The sequence below is a fragment of the Chinchilla lanigera genome, unplaced genomic scaffold (genome assembly GCF_000276665.1).
Source record: "Chinchilla lanigera isolate Chin_1 unplaced genomic scaffold, ChiLan1.0 scaffold00094, whole genome shotgun sequence".
Lineage (NCBI taxonomy): Eukaryota > Metazoa > Chordata > Mammalia > Rodentia > Chinchillidae > Chinchilla > Chinchilla lanigera.
In genome coordinates, this window is record NW_004955495.1 from 5,616,472 (window position 1) to 5,638,596 (window position 22,125).

The window sequence follows — 22,125 nt, forward strand, 5'->3', positions numbered from 1 at the left end:
GCAGCAGGGCCGCACCGTTACCTGCCGCCGCTCCGCTCTCCGCCGCCCAGGCCGCCTCTGCCGTCACGGCCCCCGCCTCGGCGCTCTCCGCCTCGTCCGGCACCTCCAGCTCCATGGCCAAGCGCCCCGGCGGCGGCGGCGGCGGGCCTGAGGCTGCACCCCCAGCTCGGCCGCCGCCGCTGAACAACAAGCGCCGGCCCAGTGCGAAGGGAGGGGCCCGAGCTCGGGGGCGTGGCGGGAGGAGGGGCCATGAGTGACGCACATCACGCAGCCAATCGGGGATAGGGGCGTGGCCTAGTGGTGGCAAGGCCCAGGAACGCCGAGAGCGCCCCCAGGCATCCGGAGACGGAAAGACGTCGCCGCGTGTTCCATTAAGTGACATTTGTTATGCACGAGTGAAATGCGGTTTCCATCAAGCGCCAAAAAACACGTTCTGCTACGTACGTTATACACCAGGAATGTGCGTGGTATTATTTTGTTCATATTATTCATTATTAATATTAATATGTTTTCCTGTTAAATGTAAAAATATGTATACTATTTCTATTTTTATTTTATATTTATAGTACTAAATTGTATAATGTTTACATAAATAAATGCCCACACTCATATAAATGTAATACGAAAAATATAAATAGGCCAGGAGTGGTGGCGCACACCTGTAACCCCAGCACTCGGGAGGCTGAGGCAGGAGGATCATTGCGAGTTTGAGACCAGCCTGTGCTACAAAGTGAGCTGAAGGCCAGGCTGAACTGCACAGCGAGACCCTGTCTCAAAAAGACAAAAAAAAAAAAAAAATTGTGCATTATGCTTATGTGGGAGTAATAAAATTACATAATGTACTTTCATTTACATTTTTGAAGTACGAATATAATAAAATACCTAAATATTAAATGCTTATATTTTGCTTGTCTATTATACAGTCCCACCATACTGCATTATTTGTATAATGGTATTCATCCATATCAGTAGTACATTCATATGATTCACATAATAGTGTTCACATACATGAATCACATAAATGTAATATGCAAAACCATAACTATCTATGTGTGTATTCTATTGTGTATAATATGTTTACATATGTATACTTATATTTTACATTTGATATACATATTTATGTATTTTCATGTTACCTATCTGAATAATAAATATGTGGCCGGGAATATAGCTCAGTGGCAGAAGCACCTGCCTGGCAAGTGCAAAGTCATGAGTTCAATCCCCAGTACCGAAAATAAATAAATAAATAAATAATAAATATGTTATTCATGTAAACATTAATGACCAATGTAATATAACACCTCAGTTGTACTTTAGTAAATCCAGTACATGTAAAGTATACAATAGCATGAAATAAATATCAATACTAAGCAAAAATTAGTGGGCAGTTATTGTAATATAAACGTTAGGGGCTGGGGATTTAGCTCAGCAGCACAGCGCCTGCCTGGCAAGGGCGAGGTCGTGAGTTCGACTCCCGGTACCGGAAAAAAACAAACAAACAAAATATATAAACGTTAATATATATGTCTACTCCATATATTAATGTTCATAATAATAAGTCACAAGTGGTGTATTATTCAACACTAGGTTAAGTGTGTACACCTTTGTTTGTGATGCCTCCCTAAATTAGGGACTTTTTGTTTTGTTTTATTTTAATTTTTTTTTTTTTTTTTTTTTCCCTACTAGGGATTCAACCCAGGGCTTTACACTGAGCTACATCCCAGGCTCTTTTTTATTTTGAGGCAGAAGCTGGGCTCGAACTTGCGGCCCTCCTGCCTGAGGCTCTGGAGTGCCTAGATGGAAGGCTTGGGCCACCTCGGGCAGATGCGTTCCCAGGACTCCCTGCCCCACCCCCCCTCAGCTAGGAGACAGCAGCGTTGGGACGCATCATGGGCCACGCGCTGTCCCCAGCCTGGTAGGTGTGGGGTGCAGGAGCACGGAGAGCGTCGGCCACAGGCTCAGGGGCCGGGTGGGGCTCAGAGCTGTGGCCGCACCAGGCCTGGGTCCCACCCCAGCACCGGAGGAGGAAGTGCTCCCATTCTGGGCTCACACCCGAAGCCCCTGTGTTCAATTCAGGATGGTGACAACGGTCATGAGATACTGTGATGTGACTGACTTACCGAAGATGTGGTTTGGTGGATTTGAATTCTCATGACTTGGGAATTCATAACTGCTACTGTAGTAATCCCAGCAGTATGGGAGGCTGAGGCAGGAGGATGGAAAGTTCAAGCCCAGCCTTGACCACTTGGCCACTTAGCCAGACCCTGTCTCAAAATACAAATAAAAAGGGCAAGGGAGGGAGCTCAGTGGAAGGGCGCTGGGTTCAACCCTGAGAACCAAAAAAATAAGGGGAAGAAAGCAAGCAAGCGTTCTGTGAATATCCACCTCGGCTACACTTCCCGATTCAGCTTTCATGGCTGAGGCAGAAATCCCCACTGAGCTACGCCCCAGTCCTAAAATCAAGACGGGGCATCCGCTTGGTTCCGGGTTTGCAGTACTGGAAACTGAACCAGGGCTTCGCACTGAGCTCCAGCCCAGCCCAGTCTGCCTCACGGGGTTTGCGAGGCACTGTCTCCAGCAGCTCAGGAGGGGCAGGGGGCAGAGCATGGGGCCACTCGGGAGAAGGAAGCAAATTTTTTAAAAAAGAAAGTCAACAGTTGGCATAACAGGCAGGCTTTAGAGATGCGGAAATAACAGTCAAAATAACCTTTTAACAGAGGGGAGGTAAAGCGGGTGCTGGGGACACGGCCGGGAGGCACTGTCACGCCGCTGACTTTCTTAATCTGATGACTCAACTCTTTAAAATGCACACATAAAAAAACCAAAAATTTACAGCTTGTTAAAGTGGTACACACCTCTAATCCCAGCTTCTCAGTAGGCTGAGGCAGGAGGATCCTAAATTTGAGCTCACCCTGCGCACTTTAGGGAGAGCCTGTCTCCACGTAAAATTTTTAAAAAGAACTGTGCGTTCGGCTCAGTAGTGAAAAACCCGGGACTCCCTCTACTCAGTACTGTAAAAGCAAACCACCAGCCGAGCGTGGTGGCGCACGCCTATCATCCAACACTTGGGAGGCCGAGGCACGAGGATCACGAGGAGATTGACCACATGGGGAGACCCTGTCTCAAAAAATCAACCAAACAAAAATAAAATAACAAGAATCTGAAAAAACCACCCAAACAAAAAGCCGTGGTGCTGGGGTGGAGGGGCAGGACGGGGTAGGCAGGAAAGGATGAGAAGGAACCAGATCCCGCGAGACAGCAGCTTTTTGTCCCTGCCCTTCCTTCCCACAGACCTCCCTCACCCCATTTCCAAGAGAGAAAGACCGAGGTGGCCGAGGTGAGATCGGCTACCTGACTTCTGGCGCCCCCCGGTGGCTACATTGACAATGACCGTCTGCTGGAGACCGGCGAGTTGGCGGGGCTGGGCCTCATCCATGCTGCTCTGCGTGTCTCATTGGTGCCCTGCGCACTCGTTCACTCAAACCAAGCGTGGTGTTGAACCTGCTTTCTACCTTGCAGTGCTCTAGCAGCCCATAGCAGGTGCAGAGGGTGAACCAGAGAAAATGCCTGACCTTAAAGGGTAAACAAACCAGGCATAAGGTACTTTCAGGGGCTAAGAGCTTACAGAAGACCTGGGCCTGGCGGTGCACACCTGTCATCCCCTAGCACTTGGGAGGCTGAGGCAGGAGGATTGCTGCACGTTCAAAACCACCCTAAAGTGAGTTGAAGGTCAACCTCAGCTACATATCGAGACCCTGTCTCAAATAAATAAATAAATAATACAAAGAACTTGAAAAAAATTAGGACCCCCCCTCCAGAATGAAAGACCCCATGGAGTATGGGAGCCAGCACTATCGGGCACCCCTACATAGCCTCAAACTCTTTAGTCTTGGAAATAACCCTAAGAAGTAGGTGCTAGTGCCCCCCTTCTTTTACCTGTTTTTCTTTAGCAACACGGGGATGGACCCCAGTGCCTCAAGCGTGCTACGCAAGCACTCACCACTGAGCCGCACCCAGAACGTTTTTATTTTGAGATGAGGTCTCCCTAAGTTCTAAATCGCCCAGGCCAACCTTGAACTCGCAGTGATCGTCCTGCCTCAGCCTCCCCCTACACCCCCAGTGCCAGAATGACAGGTGTGCACCACCGCGCCCGCCTCTGTGCCTTCTCGGGCTGCACAGGGCCCTGGCACAGGTGCGTCTTGCTGTCCCCAGCCTCTGGGCCAGCAGGGGTTAAGGCTGGTGGCTCCCACGTGAGGTAACAGCACCTTGCGACAGAGACACACGCCCCGGCTGGACGCCACCCTTGCCCGCCCCGCCGCCTGTGCACATTTTCGCAAGCCCCACTTGGACAGGGACGTGTTCACCAGTTGCTACCGAGACAGAGGACGAATTGGGCCAAGAGGTGGGCCGGCTGGAGCTGCAGGCTGGGGTCCCCTCCCTGCCGCCCATGGGACACGGGGACCCAGGTCCTGGCTGCTATCGCCTGCCTGGAGTCTGCACACCCTGCCAGACAGGTGAGCCGCCGGCACCCTAGGACTCTGTCCCAAAAGGCTGCCCCCCATCGGGGCCCCGGGACCACCAGAGGGCCTCGCCCTCAGCCTCCCCCTCCCCCCGGAGCCGGAAGCCGCCTCCTGCGTGGGCAGGGACGTCGTCTCCGAGGACTCGCTCGGCTTTGCGCGGATGGCAGCTGCCCAGGACACTGCTGGGCCTTGAAAGGGTCATTGTTGGCACAGGGGTGGGGGTGGGAGAGAGGGTCCAGGTTGCTCTCCGGCCCCACGTGGGAGCGGGAAGGGGGCAGGAGACACGAGCTGGCCTGTCCTGGCCCGAGCCTCCTGGGACTTCCCAGGGGACCCCAAGTTTCTAGAGGGGAGGCACAGACACTGGGGAGACCCCCCCCACAGGAACCTGAGGTGAGATTTGCTTTATCTTCAGGTGCAAAATCTCACAGGCGAGAAATGTGGATGGGGAGGCTGGGCATCCGGGAGGGCAAAGGACCCCTTGCTCTGGAAAGGACCCGGCTTGGGTGACAGGAAGCTTTTCTGGGTCACTTGCTCCCAGAGATGACAAAGGCAGCTTCCCGGAGAGGCCAGTGTCAGATTGCACCTCAGGCCTCTCTGTCCAACCCCAGGGAAGGCCACTGTGAGCCAGGTGTGGGGGTGCCCGCCTGTCAGCCCAGCACTAGGGAGGCTGAGGCAGGAGGATCGCTGTGAGTTCGAGGCCAGCCTGGCTACATAGCAAGGGCCTGTCTCGGAAAATCAAACAAAGCAAGAGGAGAGGCACGGAGTTGAGTCCCACAGCCTGGGGGGGGCGCGCATTGGCACTGAGGCCACCCCAGGGCACTGTGGCCTCTTGAGGGCTGCAGGCTATGGTGGGGACACATCCCTGCTTTTGTGGGGGCGACAGACCGACAGGGGCCGCTTTCCTGTCCGAGTCTCAGTCTCCGGCTCTGTTCAATGGGGACCCCAAGTCACTGTGTCACTGGACCAGGAAACAAGGAATAGATTCTAGGCCGGGCGGGGTCACAGTCAGGCGCCCCACCCGAAATCAGAATTCAGAGCACAAGGCGCTGTCCCACCCAGCTCTCCCGCGTGGGGTGAGCCCGGCGCTCTGAGAGGGGCAGCCACTCCCCCGGGCTGCACAGCCAGCAGGGAAGTCAAACAGACCAAGAGGGAGTGGCGGGAAGGTCTGGAGGCCGCACTTCGCCTCCAACCATGTTGGGCCGGGAGCAGCGTCTGGAGCAGCAGGCCTGCTGCAGGGGAAAGTCCACGCGGCCACTGGGCTTCCCGCCTCCTCCTGGGCCTGGCCGGGCACCAGGGGGGCCGAGTCGCGCAGGGCAGAGGCTGCTGTCTGGAATCTGTCACCCCTATCTAGCCATTGGCAAAGCCCCACAGAGGGACAGTCCGCAGAACACCTGGCCAGTCCAGTTCTCAAGATGTCCTGGGCAGGACAGGACAGGACAGGACAGGAGATGCTAATGAGGGTTAACATTGTGTCAGTGTCAGTTTCTTAGTTGGTTTTTCTTTTTTGGTTGGGCCCAGGGCTTTTTTACTGAGCTTCAACTCCAGCCTTTCCTTTTTTTTTTTTTTTTTCTTTTATCTATTTTGAGACAGGGTCTCCCTAAGTCATTAAGTCGTCCAGCCTGGGCTTGAACTTGAGATGCTTCTGCCTCAGCCTCCTGTAGAGCAGGGATAAGAAGCAGGCACCATCACACCCACCTTGATTTCTTAGTTTTGACCAATATCCCGCGCGAGTAATGTAAGATGTAAAAGACAGGGGAAATTGGGACAGAATACATGAGACTTCTCTGTACAGTCGCTTTTCTACAAAGTTAAAATTATTCCCAAGGAAAATGTTTATTAAAAATAAAACAGACTGCTGGGGAAGGTGGCCCATGGCTGTAACCCCAGCATTCAGGAGGATGAGACAGGAGGAAGTCCTTGAGTTTGAGGCCAGCCTACATAGTGAGTTCAAGACTAGCCTAAACTACATAGCAAGACCCTGTCTCCAAAAAAAAAAAAAAAAAACAAAACCTAGGCTGGGCATGGTGGCACATGCCTATAATCCCAGCACTGGGGAGGCTGAGGCAAGAAGATTGCTAGTCTGAACTATATAGCGAGACCCTATCCCAAAAAGAAAAAAAACAAAACAAAACAAAACCAACCAAATAACAAAAATAATAATAAAATAAACCCCAAGCCAACAGCAAGTTTGAGCTTGGCCAGGCAATTTGGTGACTTAAGAAGACCCAATCTCAAAATAAAAAAAATAAAAACGACTGAGGCTGTAGCTCAGGGCAAAGACCTTGGGTTCCAGCCCCAGTACCACAAAATAAATAACCAAATAAATGAATAATAAAATGATCTCACCAGGTGCAGTAGCATATACCTGGGATCCCAGCACTCCGGGAGGCTGAGGCAGGAGGATTACAAGTTGCAGCCCAGCCTGGGAACTTAGGGACTTAGGGAGACCTTGCCTCAAAATAAAAGCTAAAAAGGGCAGAAGTGCAGCTCCGTGCAGCAGCCCAGGTTTTATTCCCTGGCAAAAGAGGGAAAGACAGAAAAAAGGGAGGGAGGGCGGGAGGAAGGGCGCGGTCGGCCCTGGGGCTGGACTCCCTGGGTCTCCCACACCCTTTCAGCCGCTGAGCCTGCCGAGCTCGGTTTTCAGAGCTTTGCAGCACCTGCGGCTCCTCTCCTCCTCCGAGGCGCAGCCCCAGCACCGCCCACCTGGTCCTGCTCTGTCCCCAGCTCCAAGCCTCCCCTTCACAGCCTTCCTTCCCTCGGCAGCCACCAGAGGGCGCCGTGAGCATAGAGCCAGGTCCTCCATCCCCTGCCCTCAGCCCTCTACGGCTCCCACCTCCCTGAGCCAAAGCCCAAATTCTCCTGCAGCCCACAGGGTTCTGCACGGCGCACAGCTCCTCCCCGCCTCCCCTGCTCCCGCTCCGCGCCTCCTCCCTTGGCTCCCGCCAGGCGGCCTCCTCACTGCTCCTGCACCTGGATGGGCCCTGGCCTGCTCCAGGACCTTTGCACGCCTGTACCGCTGCCGAAAACAGCCTTCAGCTTCGCTCAGTCTCCCATCTCACCTTCTTCAGCTTTGATGGTTCCCTTTCACCCGATTCACTCCTAGTGATATTCATCCCCTATGCCATCCCCTCAGGAGTCGCCCATGAGCCCCCAGCTCCTGCACCCTATCCCACCGCTAGGGGCTCCCGGGAACCTAGTTTGTGCTTTTTGTGGGGAGGGTGTTCAGACAGGGTCTCACTCAGTAACCCAGGCTGGCCTTAAACTTGTAGCGATCCTCCTGCCTCAGCCTCCCAAGTGCGGGGATCACAGGCGTGTGTCTCCACGCCCAGCAGCTTGCGCTGTGTGTTTGTGTGTGCGACTGTCCCCTGTCTAGCTCCCCGGGGCCAGTGCTCGTGCTCTGTCTCCTGAGGGTCTGCCGCACACTGTCTGCAGCTCTGGCAAGGCGCATGCAGTGGGTGCTCAATAAATACCAAAGGAGCAGGCCGGGCGCGGGCTCTTCCGGACATTCTTGGATTCCGGTCAGACCTGTTTGGCCACTGATCTGACCGAGCCTTCCCCCAGCGAAGCAAATCGGCCTCCAGCAGGGAGACCCCTGGCCCAGCCCCCCGGCCACCTGAGCCTCGGGTCCTCAGAGCCACTAAGAAGGGGCCAGAGCACCTTCCCACTCACTCCACACAGCGCTGTCCCCTCCTCGGGGACCCTGGCCCTGGGGCTTCTGTGATCTGATCTCCGGACTTGGCTTCTTGCAGGTGTTTAAAATACTTTGTTGATGAATTCTTGATTGTGTGGCAGAAGGAAGGGTGATTGCAGGAGTTGGTACAAGGTGGATTTTTCCTCCGTACAGTGACCTGGAGGGTGAGAGCAGTGAGGGAGCGGACAGCAGCACCAGCCACACCTGTCATGCCAGCTCCCCGGAGGCTGAGGCAGGAGGATTGCTGATAGAATTCGAGGCCAGCTTGACCTACATAGTGAGACCTTGTCTGAAAAAAACAAAAACAAAACAAAACAAAAACCAGCCATGCCTTCTCTAAAGGCCTGGATCTGAACACAGTGGTGGTGCTGGGTACTAGGGAGCCATTGAGGGTTCTTGAGCATGGCATAGACATGTGAAAGCAGATGGCGGGCAGCCTAAGGAAGACAAGGGGTCCCGGGACTGGTGTCTCCCTTCCTCTGTTAGAGGGGCTTAGAGTTCTCAGCTGGCACTGTGTCTTACAGGGGTGTTTCTGTGCATCGTAGGGTGTGAGCTACAGCTCACTCCACACCAGGAAGCAAGAGTCCTGTGCAGCGTCAGGCAGAGCAGGGCCCATAAATGCTCACCAGACAGGAGCAGCAGCCCCAGCCACTGTGCCCGGCATGTGTGGGGCTTATGCTTTCCCAGTGACTCATAACAAGTGCACAGCTGTCTAACAATGTTCAGTCAAGCAGGTGCGTTGGCGCACGCGTGTCATCCCAGGGCTGGGGAGGCTGAGGCGGGAGGATCGCGGCAAGTTTGAGGTCTGTATAGTGAGTTCAAGGGCTGTATAGTGAGTTCAAGGCCAGCCTACATAGCAAGACCCTGACTAAAAAATAAATAAATAAGTAAACTTGAATCCGGCTATGCTGGAGACCCATTTAGCCCTACATTGGAAGGGTCAAATCTAGATACACTCCTCCAGCCTGGATTAGTCAGCGCTGGGCAGGGAGAGAAAGTACAGACTATGAAAAAATGGAAGTAGAGAGGAAAGTCCTGGAGTGGGTGTTTTTGGAAGAGACGGGCATCACAGCTGGGGTTTTGAAGGCTGGTGAAGAGTTTGTCACGTGGACACGCAAAGCAGACAATACAGCGTAATGAAAACCCGTGGCGTCCCCCAAAGACTCCCTAGAGTCACTTTTGCTCAGAGTCCCTCTGAGGACCCATTAGAAACAGAGCGAGGTGAGCTCTCACCCCGCCTTTTCCATTTGCTGTGTGTCCTCAGGGAAGGTTCTTGCCCCTTGGTGCACCCCTCTCTCCTCCACCCCAGCATAGTTGGGGAGATTAAAAGGGACCCAGAAGAAGTCATTACTCTGATCTGCTGCCCTATTCCTGCTGTGTGACCTTGTGGAAATCACGGACAGGCTCTGTGCCTCAGTTTCCCCACCTGTAAATGGTGGTACTAATTGGACCTGCCTCCAAGGGTTATGCTTAGACAGCCCTATGGAGACCAGGCTGGCCTCGAGCTCACAGTGATCCTCCTGCCTCAGCCTCTCCAGTGCCACAAAGACAGGAGTACACCACCACAGCTTGGTTTATCTTATTTTTTAAGTTGGAATGAGTTGTGGGTGGAGCCCGCAGCCACTACGCCCACCCAGGGTGGGTGCTTCCCTCCCCCACCCCTAGGTAAAAGTCCAACCTAGGACTCCCGAGGGCGAGGCTGGGCTGGGTGGAAGAAGGCTTGACCTTTGCCCCCTGAAACCTGGAGAAATGTCCTCCGGTAGAGGGACCCAGCTCTGGCGGGGTGTGGAGAGCAAACCTTTGTGTGGGCCGGGGATATAGCTCAGTGGCACAGCGCCTGCCTGGCAAGCACAAGGTCCTGAGTTCGATTTCCAGTGCAAACAAAACAAAGCAAAAAACCTTTGTGCACGAGGTTCCTGCTCCTGGCCTCCGGGGCCTCAGTTTCCCCTTTGTGAGATGGAGTTGTAGACCTTTGGAGATGGACCAGCCTCCTGGAGATGGAGTGATCCGAGCAAGACCAGTGATTTCTTTTTTCTGAGACAGGGTCTCGCTATGCACTGCAGGCTGGCCTTGAACTCACTTTGTAGCCCAGGCTGGTCTCGAATTTGCAATGATCCTCCTGCCTCAGCCTCCCGTGTGCTGGGATGACAGGCGTGCGCCACCGCGCCTGGCTCAGACCAGCGATTTCTGGCCCTTAACAAACTCCTCTTCCAAGAGCCACCCTCAAAATGTGTCCGTTTTACGGATGGAAAATCCTCACTAGTCTCTTGCTCCGTTCCGAGCGCGGCTATCATCCGCGCCGGGTCTTCCTCTCAGTTTGGCGGGCACCGCGCTCCACCGCCAGTTGCCGGCGCAGGCTCGGCGGCATGGAAAGTCCGACCTGGATTTCACGCCCCAGGACTGGAGCCCACGATGGAGGCAGCGGGGCGAGGCCGGGCTCTGTGGCTTCCCGGAGGCGTGTCGCGCCGGGGCGGGGCGGACAGGGGACCTGGAGGAGGAAGAGGGTCAGGTGCAGCCGGGAGCAGCGGAGCAGGCCGAAGGCGGGCGAAAGCGGGGCTCCTATCCTGCCGCGACCCTCCCCAGCCTCCTCTCCTACTCCCGGAGGGAGCCCAATTGACCGTTTCCAGGTCCCCCGCGGGCGGGGGCCCCTCGAGAGCCCCGGGGTGGACCATGGCGGTGAGATTCCAGGCGAGTAGCTCGTGGCGGGCAGGGCGGGAAGGAGGTGGAGAGCGGGGTTGAGTGTCGGACCCAGGACCTCAGAATACCCTGTACCTACATAGCAGATGGGTAAACTGAGGCCCAGAGGAATGAGGTGGCCAACACGGGGTGCACTCTGAAGCGTGTCCCCATTCCCCCGAATCGGCCTCCTTTAGCGAGCAGGTCTGGGTTCAGATACCGACTTTTCTACCTATTATGCCATGCCTCTTGGAGCAGCGCCTCACCCTCTCTGTACCTCATCTGTGAAATGGGCGCTCATCGTTTTAAAGCAGCAGGTGCTGCAGGTGTCAGTGCCGCTGTCCATGAGGGGCCCAGGGCTCTAATCTGTGCCTCAGCCGGGAAACGCGGTGACTTTATCTGTGGCCTGAGTCCACTTTGGTGAACGCAGTGAGGCCACGGGAGAAACCACCGCTGTTTGTTTATTGGGTGGCGACTGCACAGAGCTGTTACCCGGTGGAAGTAAGAGCGGGGCTGCAGCCCCAATTTTGCACAAGAGCAAAGGAGCCCGGGTGGAGTGCGGCAAAGATGGTCGAACTTTGCCTGGGACCCCAGAAGGGTAAACCGAGGCAGGCGCTTAACCCTGGGCCCCAGCTCCAAGCTGTGGGTCTTAGCGCCTTGGCTTCCCGCCCCCCTCGTTACCGTCTTCTTCGGCCGCGTCCCCAGTAGCCAAGAATCCGCCCCCAGCCTCCCGCCGGGCCTTTGTCCTGAGATGGGCGGGGCGGGAGGGGGCGCCCGTGCCGGGCAGGGCGACTCGGCCGGCCCCGCCCTCCCTTCCGGCTGCTCCGAGTGTTTGTGTCGGGCAGGTGGCAGGAGGCGGGCACAAATCTCCCCCGAAACTCACCTTGACCGGGCGGGCGGGGCTCCGGAGACACCTGCCCAGCCCTCCTCCTCCACCCTCGAACGGCTCCGCCCGCGCTGCCCCGTGCCTGGTCGGGGAGGGCAGTTCTGGGGTCCCAGAGGTCCCAGCCCCGCCCTCCAGGAGACTGGAGAGTAAGTAAGGGAGCCAGAACTGGATTCGGACCCCCTAGGACCCAAAAATCAGGGCTGGCCAAGGGGCGGGATGCCCGGTGTGTAGGAGTTGAGGACTCGATTTCTGGGGAAAGAGACAGTAACCCCGGGGCTGCAGAGGATGGATAGGAGTTTGCCAAGGAGTCCAGGACTGCATGATAGCTGGCCAGGACTTGGACCAGGACTTGAGCGGCAGGTCCAAGGAGGGCGTCCCTGGCAATGCAGGGAACAGCCAGCCAGCCAGCTGGGTTAATCTCTGGGGCACTGGGACGCCCCAGAGGGTTTTGGACGAAGCCCCTGGTATCCACGGAGATAAGTCACACAAGCAGGGACAAGCTGGGGCCACCTGCCTCCCTCCTCCCCAAGGTGCCCTGGTCCCCTGGGGACTTTTCCTAAAGTACAGCCAGGAAATCAAAATTCCTTCTGTGTGTGTGTGTGTGTGTGTGTGTGTGTGTGTGTGTGCGCGCGCGCGTGCGCATTTAATCATGGAAAGTGTATTATCAAAGCGAGGAAAAGATTCTGTTTGGAAGCCAGGCATGATGGTCCATGCCTGTCATTCCAGCACTTTGGGAGGCTGAGGCAGGAGGATCGCAAATTCAAGCCCAGACTGGGCAACTTAGTGACTTAGGGAGACCCTGTCTCAGAATAAAAAGGGGGAGGCATAGTGACAGGTGATGGAGCCCCCAGGTCTGCCCTCTGTTGGTTCTGCTGTCTTGGACAGTGTGAGACTCCCTATGCTTGTTTTTCCATCTGGAATAAGGGGGTGGTAGATTGTATCTACAGTTAAATGAGTTCCTATATTTTACATTATTTATTTTTTGCGGGGACAAGTTTTCGCTATGTAACCCAGGCTGACCTTAAATTCACACTGATCCTCCTGCCTCAGCCTCCCTAGTGCTGGGATTACAGGCGTGCACCACCATGTCCCCCTCCAGTTAAATGAGATACTACGGGCACCCAGGAAACCCTTGCTCACCCATTCCTTTGGCAAATACCTATGGAATCCCTGCTATGACCAGAGGTGGTTTAAGCCAGGGACTGGCTGTGGATGAAGCAGATAAAGATCTCTGCCCTCGAAGATGCAGACAATATCCTGGAGGTCACATTTTTTGAAGGAACACAGCAGAAATAGGGGATGGTGGTCAGGGGCAACCTTGTCCAGGAAGTGGGGTGCGGACAGACATCTCAAAAGGTGGTGAGGAACCTGCGGCAGAGCAATTCAGATGGTGGGCATAGCCGTGCAAAGGCCCTGGGGCAGCACAGAGCCTGGCATGGTACAGAAGCAGCTAGGAGCCTGTGTGGCTGGAGCAGGGGGAGGAGGGAAGAAAGGGAGGAGGGGAGGTAGGGAGGGGCCTGTGGGCTGAGCAGGGCCCTGTGGGCTGCAGGAGGACTTGGCCTTTGGCCCCAGGGGAAGTGGGAGCCTTGGGAGCCTGAGGGCAGAGGAGGGGAACACAGCGCCCTGGGGTGGCTGCTGGGCATGACAGGGCTGTGGGAAGAGGTGGGAGGCGCCGGGCCCAGGGCAGAGGTGGCTGAGCTGGTCCAGGTGGGCGGTGCTGGGGGCCAGGGTGCCCCTTGGGGGCAGAGTCGTCCCCGCCTGGATCCCCTCCTTGGCCAGGCCTGATGCCCCTTCCCTGTCCCCTCTGAGCAGGTGGTGGACATGGAGGAGGTGACAATCTGGGAGCAGCACACGGCCAGCCTCACCAAGGTGAGCAGCCCGCTGGGCGCCCGAGGTGCCCTCGTTCCCTTGTCCCGCCGGGATGCTGACGCCCTCTGGTCCTCCTCACTCAGGACCCGCGCCGAGGCTTTGGCATGGCCATCTCGGGAGGCCGGGACAGGTCCGGCGGCTCCGTGGTGGTGTCTGATGTGGTTCCGGGAGGCCCAGCCGAGGGCCGGCTGCGGTGAGCACCAGGTCATCCCAGGGCGGGGTGGGCGGAGCGCCTGGCACCTGAGGCCCCATCAACCCCACCCCAGCGGGGCCGCCCTCCCGTCCCCAAGGCGCTTCCTGGTCTGTCCTGGCCCCCGTGGTCCCCGTGGCCGGGCTCTCCTGGAAGACAAAGCCCTGGAAACTTTCTGGGCGGAGGGGAAGGACACGCTGTGTTCTGGGGCTGGGATTCCTGGAAACCTTGCGGATAAAGTGGTCCCGGGGCCCGAGGGCTGACAGGTGAAAAGGCTCGGCTCAGCCCAGGAGGGGAAGCGTGCAGCGCGGACAGAGGCGGGCGGAGAACAGCGGAAGGGACTGGGGAGGACGCCCGGGGCGCTGCCGCCGGAGATCCCCGCGCTCGGGGCTGAGGCGGGAGGCTGCCGCAGACTTGCGGCCGGCCAGCCCACGCAGCACATTCACGTCCAGCCTGAGCTGCCTGTAACATAAGGGACCAGCACAGACCTCCAGGCTGGGGAGAGGCAACAAGGCGTGGGGTTTATTGGGCCTGGATTCAGGGAGAGACAGCGATAAGACCGTCTGCCCCGACAGAGACGAGTGTCCCTTTCACAGGGACGGAGGGGAGGCAGGACGTCAGGTAGGACGAGCCCCGCGAGCATCTGTGGCTGAAGTTCTCCGGCAGTCTTCCGTCCCAGTGGGCAGAGTCCTTGCACTGAAGTGTCCGCTGTAAATTGTGGGGCGTCTCCGGAGGTCTCCAGGCCCCGCAGACTTCCTTGTCCTGTCTTACCTCCTCTGCTGGCTTGCCGATGGCAGCCTCGGTGCTGAGCTGAGTTGCCGGCAGGCGGGCTGGGGCGGGGGGGGGGGGGGTCGGGCCAGCTGGAGACTTACAGTACACAGCGAGACCCTGTCTCAAAAAAAAAAAGTAAAATAACTGGAAAAAAGAGCAAAAAGACGCCAGCTGTAATTGCACCTTCTGTTGTTTTACACTGGATTCCACACCTGGCCCCATTTCATGGATGAAGTGACTGAGGCCCAAAGGGCTGGGGGACACTGGCGGGTTAGAAGTGGGTGTTGTAGACCTAGACATGCTGGGGACCATGGGGATAGCGGGGTACCAGGTGGCCTCTCCCCAGGGAGGCCCCCGCCTGAGCCCAACCCTCCCTCAGGCCGGGGGACCACGTGGTCATGGTGAACGGGGTCTCCGTGGAGAACATGACGTCAGCCTTCGCCATTCAGCTTCTGAAGACCTGCACCAAGATGGCCAATATTGTGAGTGGGTAGGGAGGTGGCTGCGCCTGGCGCCATCCAGTTAGTTGGGAGCCGTGGAGCACGCTGAGGCTGAGGCAGGAGGATCACAAGTTCAAGCCAAGCCTGGGCACCTTAGTGAGTTAGCGAGACACTGTCTGAAAATAAAAAATACACAGGGCAGAAGTGTAGCTCCGTGCAAAGGGCCTGGGCACACAGAGCAAGGGGTTGAGGCCCAGAGAGGGACCGGGCCCCCCCCCCTGGGCCACCCCCTGCCTGGGGCACCTGCTCCAGCCCCACCCTGGCTGAGTCCCCCCTGCCACCCCCACAGACGGTGAAGCGGCCCCGGAAGGTCCAGCTGCCGGCCACCAAGCCGGGCGCCCCCAGCCCAGGCCGCCAGGACTCAGACAAGGAGGACGCTTGGCGGCAGCAGGAGGAGGCGGAGTACGGCCGGGGCTACGAGGGGGACTCGTCCAGTGGCTCCGGCCGCTCCTGGGGCGAGCGTTCCCACCGGCCAAGGGCAGCGCGCCGAGCCCGGGCTGGCAGCCAGGGCCGCAGGAGCCCGGGTGGCGGGTCTGAGGCCAACGGGCTGGCCCTGGTGTCAGGCTACAAGCGGCTGCCCCGGCAGGATGTGGGCATGAAGCCCGTGAAGTCGGTGCTGGTGAAACGGCGGAACAGCGAAGGTGACGGTTTGGCACAGTGATGGGCAGGGCTCCAGGGGGCACCAAGGCCGCTGGCCCCTGGTGGTGTGTGGTCTGCCCTTGGCCTTAGGCTGTGGGCCTCCTGATTCCCTGTTCCTGGGACCTGTGGCTCCATCACTTAAGATAGCAGAAGAGACTGCAGATAGCTGGGTGAGGTGGTGCATGCCTGTCATCCCAGCTTCTTGGGAGGCTGAGGCAGGACGATTGCAAGTTCAAGCCCAGCCTGGGCAACTTAGTGAAACCCTGTCTCAAAACTTGAAGGAAAAAATTTTTTTAAAAATTTTTTTGTCTTTTTGAGACAAGGTCTTGCTATGCAGTTCAGGCTGGCCTTGCACTCAGTTTGTAGCCCAGGCTGGCCTTGAACTCGCAGTGATCCTCCTGCCTCAGTCTCCCGAGTGCTGGGATTAGATGTGTGCCACCATGCCTGGCAGAAAAATATTTTTAAAAGAAAGGCCTGGGGAAAAAGGAAAATAGCCGGGCGTGGTGGCACATGCCTATGATCCCAGCCTGTGAGGCTGAGGCAGGAAGATCACCACAAGTTGCAGACCAGCCTGGGCTACATAGTGGGACCCTGACTCACAAAAATAAAAAGGGTTGGGGTGTAGCTCAACACTGTCATGGTTCAGTCCCCAGTATTGGGGGGAGCCCATGGTGAGGTAAGGGATGAGGGCCCAGTCCTCTAGCCTCCACAGCCCTGCCTCAGTCGCCCTCCTATCCCTGCAGAGTTCGGGGTCAAGCTGGGAAGTCAGATCTTCATCAAACATATCACGGACTCTGGCCTGGCCGCCCGGAACCGTGGACTGCAAGAAGGGGACCTCATCCTTCAGGTGACCTGGGCTTCCTGCCCTTTGGGTAGGGAGACTGAGGCTGGGGTGGACAGTGCCACTGAGGCCCTCAGAGCCAAGCCCTTTGTCACTTTGGAGGTGGTTAGACATAGATCTCCCCTTTCTCTATCTCTTGTGACTCTATTGCTGAATGTCGGTTTCTGGGAACCCCGTGGGATTGTCTGTTTCTACTACCCACCAGGATGTCTGTTTCTAGTATCCCCATCTCTCACTCCTTCCTGGTTCCCTTCAGATCAATGGGGTATCCAGCCAGAATCTGTCGCTGAGTGACACCCGGCGGCTGATAGAGAAGTCGGAAGGGAAGCTGACGCTGCTTGTGCTGAGGGACCAAGGCCAGTTCCTGGTGAACATCCCGCCGGCCGTCAGTGACAGCGACAGCTCTCTCATGGAGGGTGAGGGGCCCAGGCAGGGGGCAGCGCGCAGGGGGTGACAGGAGCTTACCTACAGCCAGACAGCAGGCAGCTGGCCAGGGTGACGGTGGCTGACCAGTCCCCTCCCCCAGACATCTCGGACCTCAACTCGGAAATATCACAGGCGCCGCCTTCGCACGTCCCACCCCCACCCCGGCACCGGCAGCGAAGCCCCGAGGAGGCCAGCGAGACGGACTCCCCCGGGTGCGTACCCGCGGGCTGGGGGCCGGGAACGTAGGAGTCAGCGCTCACTGAGGCCCAGGCGTGGAGGCCAAGGTTGATGTACCCCGTTCGGGCCCAGATGCCCTTTTCCCTGTACCCTCGCTTGGGGGCACGGAGCACACTGGTCTCAAATCCTCTATTTTTCTTTCCGTTTTTTGCAGTGCTGGGGATTGAACCCAGGGCCTTTGTACTGAGCTATATCCCCAGCCCTTGCTAAGTTGTTAAATTGCCCAGGCTAGGCTTAAAACTTGAGATCCTTCTGCCTCAGCCTCCTTAGTAGCTGGGGTCACAAATGTGTACCTCTGTGCCTGACTAATTAAAGTGTTTGGTGGTTTTATTCTTCGAGGCAAAGTCTTGCTGTGTAGCCCAGGCTGGCCTCGAACTCATGGCGATCCTCCTGCCTCAGCCTCCTGGTGCTAGGATTATACAGGCATGGGATACCATATCTGGCTTGAAGTGCTTTTTAAAATAGCCCCTCCAGATCTAACTTTGCCTCACCTCAAATCTGTTCCCCACCAGGGGGAGCCCCAGGCCCAGGCGGGAAAGGTCCGTAGATTCCAGAACCATCTCAGAACCTGGTGAGCACTGGGCCGGGAGGGTGTGTGTGATTTCTGATCTGGCCAGTGGTGGGGGTGGGCTGGCCAGCGGGAGACAGAGATGGAGCTGGGTGTGGGGGTGGGGGTGCATGCCTCCCAGGAGGCCGAGGCGGGTAGATTGCTGTGATTTTGAGGACAACCTGGGCTACATATCGAGATTCTGTCTCAAAAAAAATTTTTAAAACTACAAACCCACAGAAGTGGGGGAGGCGTCGGGAGGAACAGGACACCCCAAGCAGAGGTGAGAGGTCGGAGGGCTGCTTTGTCTTTCAGACTCGCCCGGTGGAAGCAGCAGGGACAGCAGCAGGGACGTCTACAGGGTCCCCAGCCGCCAGAGCCTGGAGGCCCGCGGGTGCGCCCCGCCCCTTTGCCGGGCTCCGCAGCCGGGCCGCCCCGCCCCTCCCCCACCGCACCCCTACGTGCAACCTCATCTCCCCGGGTTGAAGGCCGCCGCCTTGGGGGCTGTTTGGGAAACCGGGGCTCCTTGGAGGGGCAGGGCTTTGCCAAGGGTTCCTGACCTCGTCCGGCCTGACCCGCCTCCCTCCGCAGGTATAGCCCCGACACGCGGGTGGTCCGCTTCCCCAAAGGCGCCAACATCGGGCTGCGGCTGGCCGGGGGCAATGACGTGGGCATCTTCGTGTCTGGTGTGCAGCCCGGCAGCCCGGCCGAAGGGCAGGGCATCCAGGAGGGGGACCAGATCCTGCAGGTGACACGGGACGGGTGGCAGACTGGGCTCGAACTTGAGACGCCCCAGCCTCAGCCTCCCGCAGCGCTGGGACGCCCGGTGTGCACCACCGCGCCTGGCTGTTGTTTGTGTTCTGCCAGTCACTGTGGTCCCCCCCTGTGCCCAGGAGAGACCTTTGCGTCTCGATGACACACAGCGTCCTGCAGCGCAGGGAGGTGACACCTAGTCCCAGAGCCGTCCTCAAACTCCTGGGGCCCAGGTTGCAGCCAGGCAACCGTAGTGGTTGGGGTCTTGCACGCAGCCGGGAGGAACGCCGGCCTGGTCCGCTCAGGCACCCCTTCTTGGCAGGTGAATGACACACCGTTTCGCAGCCTCACTCGAGAGGAGGCTGTGCAGTTCCTGTTGGCGCTGCCGGCTGGGGAGGACGTGGAGCTGCTCACACAGCGGAAGCAGGACAGTGAGTCGCGGCTGGGCAGCTTGAGCCCTCTAGGCCCCCAGGCTGATGGCGGGGAACCCCTGCCCCTGACAGGGCGGAGAAGAAATGGAGGAGGAGGAGGGGGAGGGAGAGGAGGTGGAGAGAGCAGAGGAGAAGAGGAGGGAGGAGGAGAGGAAGGAGGAAGGGGAGGGGGAAGAGGGGAAGGGGGAGAGGGAGAAAGAGATGGAGGAGGAGAAGGAAGAGGAGAGGGAGGAGGAGGAGGAGGCGGAGGAGGAGGGTTGGAGCTGAGGAGGAGGGTTGGAGCGAGGCCCGGAGCCTCATGCGGCCCCTGGCAGTCTTCAGGAAGATGGTGCAGTCCCGAGTGGGCGACTCCTTCTACATCCGCACGCACTTCGAGCTGGAGCCGAGCCCACCTTCAGGCCTGGGCTTCACACGCGGCGACGTCTTCCACGTGGTGGACACGCTGTACCCGGGCCCTGGGCACGGCCTCACCCGGGGCAGCCTCTGGCTGGCGGCGCGCGTGGGCCGTGACCTCCGGGAGCAGGAGCGGGGTGTCATCCCGAACCAGACCAGGTGTGCGCTCCGGCCTCAGTTTCCCGGTGTGCACCTGGTGGTGTCAGTGCAGCCGTCAGTTGGTTCCTAAGCATTTCCTGGTGGTGCTCTAACCGAGCCCAGACTTAGTGGCTTTAAATGACAGATCGTTGTGTTTTGTTTTGTTTGTTGGCATTGGGGATGGATCCCAGGGCCTTTGCACGGAGCTACCCATCCCTTTTTATTTTTTATTTTGAGACAGGTCTCACTAAGTCCCTAAATTGCCCAGGCTGGGCTCCAACTTGCAGTCTTCCTGCCTCAGCTTCCCAAAGTGCTGGGATGACAGATGGATGCCACCAAGCCTGGCTTTATCTCAGTTGTGTAGGTCAGAGGTCCTGAAACCCAGGCTTGGGTGGCAGAGCTGCCCCTCCCGAGGCTCCAGGGAGAACTCAGGTCCCCTTTCTGGCTCCTAGGGGCACCTGCAGCCCTTGGCTCGCAGCCCCTTCCTCCATCTGCAGAGCCGGCAGTGAGGCATCTTCAGCCTCTGTCAGCCTCTGCTTTTTCTTTCCTGTGCCCACTTAGGGGGCCCAGGGGGACACTGGGCCCTGGGTGGTCCAGAATGACCTTCTTTCAGGGTCTTCCGCATGATCCCATCTCAGAGTCCCTTGTGCCATTAAGGTGATATGACCCAAGCACTGGGATGTGACTTTTTGTTTTGTTTTTTGTTTTAGGGTTTTTTTCCCTTAGGTGCTGGGGATTGAACCCAGGGCTTTCACACTGAGTTACCACCCACTTTGGACAGGGTCTCACTAAATTGCTAAGTTGCCAAAGCTGAGCTCAAACTCATGACCCTCCTGCCTCAGCCTCCAGAGTGCTGGGATGACAGGTGTGAGCCCCCAGGCCATCTGGGGACCCCTTTGTGGGGTCCCGGAGCTCATGGTGGCCCTCTTCTCCTCCCCCAGGGCCGAGCAGCTGGCCAGCCTGGAGGCAGCGCAGCGGGCCATGGGCCTTGGTCCGGGCTCGGCCTCTGGCTCCAATGCCCGTGCCGAGTTCTGGCGCCTGCGGGGCCTTCGCCGCGGAGCCAAGAAAACAAGCCAGCGCAGCCGGGAGGACCTGTCGGTGCTGACCAGGCAGGGCCACTACCCGCCCTACGAGCGCGTGGTGCTGCGAGAAGGTGGGCACACAGCCGCTGCCGCCCCCGCCCTGAGCTGTTCCCTGTCCTGGCCAGAGACCCCTGCCTGGGTTCTCTTCGGGGTGGAGGGGGACAGCAAGGGGCTTTGTTTCTTTAAAACCAGCTGCAGCTGGGGGTGGTGGCACACACCTGCAGTCCCAGCACTCTGAAGGCTGAGGCAGGAAGATTGCCATGAGTTTGAGGCCAGCCTGGGCTACCAGTGAGACCGTGTCTCAAAAAAATCAAATCAAACCAAACCAACACAAATGAAAACTCTCTTTCTATTTCCAACGTAGAGTGCAAGGCATGTTGTCAGATGGCCTTCTGTCTACCCAGCTGGCTGTCCACACAACCACTGGATGAGAAATATTAAAAAAAAAACCAACAACACAAAAACTGTGTCTGAGCAGGGTGTGGTGGCACACGCCTGTAATCCCAGCACTTGGGAGGCTGAGGCAGGAGGATTGTTATGAGCTTGAGACCAGCCTGAGCTACAAAGTGAGCTCAATGCCAGCCTGAACTGCATGGCGAGATCCTGTCTTAAAAAGACAAAAAAAAAAAAAGACCCCAAAAACCAAAAAAACAACTGTGTCTGAGCTGTGCATGGTCCTGCAGACCTGTCATCCCAGCTACTCGGGGCTGGAGAGGAGGATCGAAAGTTCAGTCCCAGCCTGGGCAACGTCATGAGACCCAGTCTCAAAAAACAAACAAGCAAAAGGGAAGGTCCTGGGTTCCACCCGCAGCACCACAAAAGAAAAAAGGAAATATTTCATTAATAATTCTTATATGGTGATATATTGAGGTTATACTTTGAATATAGGGTGCTAGATTTAAAGAGTTAATAAAATTATAAGAGCTGGAAGTGGATTACTAGAGGTACTTACTGAGTGAGAGGCCTTGGGTTCATCCCCATTTAAAAAAAAAACCCACTTACTGACAACCTGTTAAAATTATAGTTTGGATGCAGCACGTTAAATAAAGTAGCAGGGTGTGGTGGCGCACGCCTGTCGTCCCGGCACTCAGGAAGCAGAGGCAAGAGGATCATCATGAGTTCTAGGCCAGTCTGGCCTACATAGTGAGACCCTGGCTTGACAATAAATAAATAAATAAATTTCAAATCTTTTCTCATTTTTTTTTTTTCACTGTGCAGTTCAGGCTGGCCTTGAATTCACTATGTAGCACTGGCTGGTCTTGAATTCTCAGCGATCCTCCTGCCTCAGCCTCCTGAGTGCTGGATTACAGGTGTGCACCAACATGCCCAGCCCCATTTTAAAATATGCTGTGCTGAATAGTATATTTTTGTATTATTTGCACTGGGGATGGAACTCGGGAGCTGTGTACTGAGCTACAGTCACAGTTTCTTTTCTTTTTTAAATTTTGAGACAGGGTCTCACTAGGTTGCTAAATTGCCCAGACTGTGCCCCAACTTTCAGTCCTCCTGCCTCAGCCTCCCAGAATGCTGGAATG

General features: G+C 56.9%; 2 protein-coding genes across 8 annotated transcripts in view; one reads left to right on the forward strand and one right to left on the reverse strand.

Moving 5' to 3' along the window:
* Pip5k1c (phosphatidylinositol-4-phosphate 5-kinase, type I, gamma) overlaps window positions 1-486 on the reverse strand; it is a 43,409-nt gene extending 42,923 nt beyond the window's left edge. Inside the window, exon 1 of one of the 5 annotated variants that reach the window (XM_013505222.1) lies at window positions 16-486. In XM_013505222.1, the coding sequence (XP_013360676.1) occupies window positions 16-382 (367 nt within the window). In that variant the 5' untranslated portion in view covers window positions 383-486. The remainder of the gene's footprint in view (window positions 1-15) is intronic. The other 4 variants (XM_013505223.1, XM_013505224.1, XM_013505225.1 and 1 more) reach the window with 4 other exon arrangements.
* A 3,859-nt stretch (window positions 487-4,345) lies between these two features.
* Window positions 4,346-22,125, forward strand: part of Tjp3 (tight junction protein 3) — a 26,395-nt gene continuing 8,615 nt past the window's right edge. For 2 of the 3 annotated variants that reach the window (XM_005405882.2, XM_005405883.2), the window contains exons 1-14: window positions 10,609-10,899; window positions 13,586-13,642; window positions 13,726-13,835; window positions 14,983-15,085; window positions 15,393-15,744; window positions 16,486-16,589; window positions 16,840-16,999; window positions 17,110-17,221; window positions 17,759-17,817; window positions 18,109-18,187; window positions 18,385-18,541; window positions 18,869-18,977; window positions 19,292-19,529; window positions 20,450-20,661. In XM_005405882.2, coding sequence (XP_005405939.1) covers window positions 10,624-10,899; window positions 13,586-13,642; window positions 13,726-13,835; window positions 14,983-15,085; window positions 15,393-15,744; window positions 16,486-16,589; window positions 16,840-16,999; window positions 17,110-17,221; window positions 17,759-17,817; window positions 18,109-18,187; window positions 18,385-18,541; window positions 18,869-18,977; window positions 19,292-19,529; window positions 20,450-20,661 — 2,128 coding nt within the window. In that variant the 5' untranslated portion in view covers window positions 10,609-10,623. Of the gene's footprint in view, window positions 4,515-10,608; window positions 10,900-13,585; window positions 13,643-13,725; window positions 13,836-14,982; window positions 15,086-15,392; window positions 15,745-16,485; window positions 16,590-16,839; window positions 17,000-17,109; window positions 17,222-17,758; window positions 17,818-18,108; window positions 18,188-18,384; window positions 18,542-18,868; window positions 18,978-19,291; window positions 19,530-20,449; window positions 20,662-22,125 lie in introns of those variants that run through there. The other variant, XM_013505215.1, reaches the window with a different exon arrangement.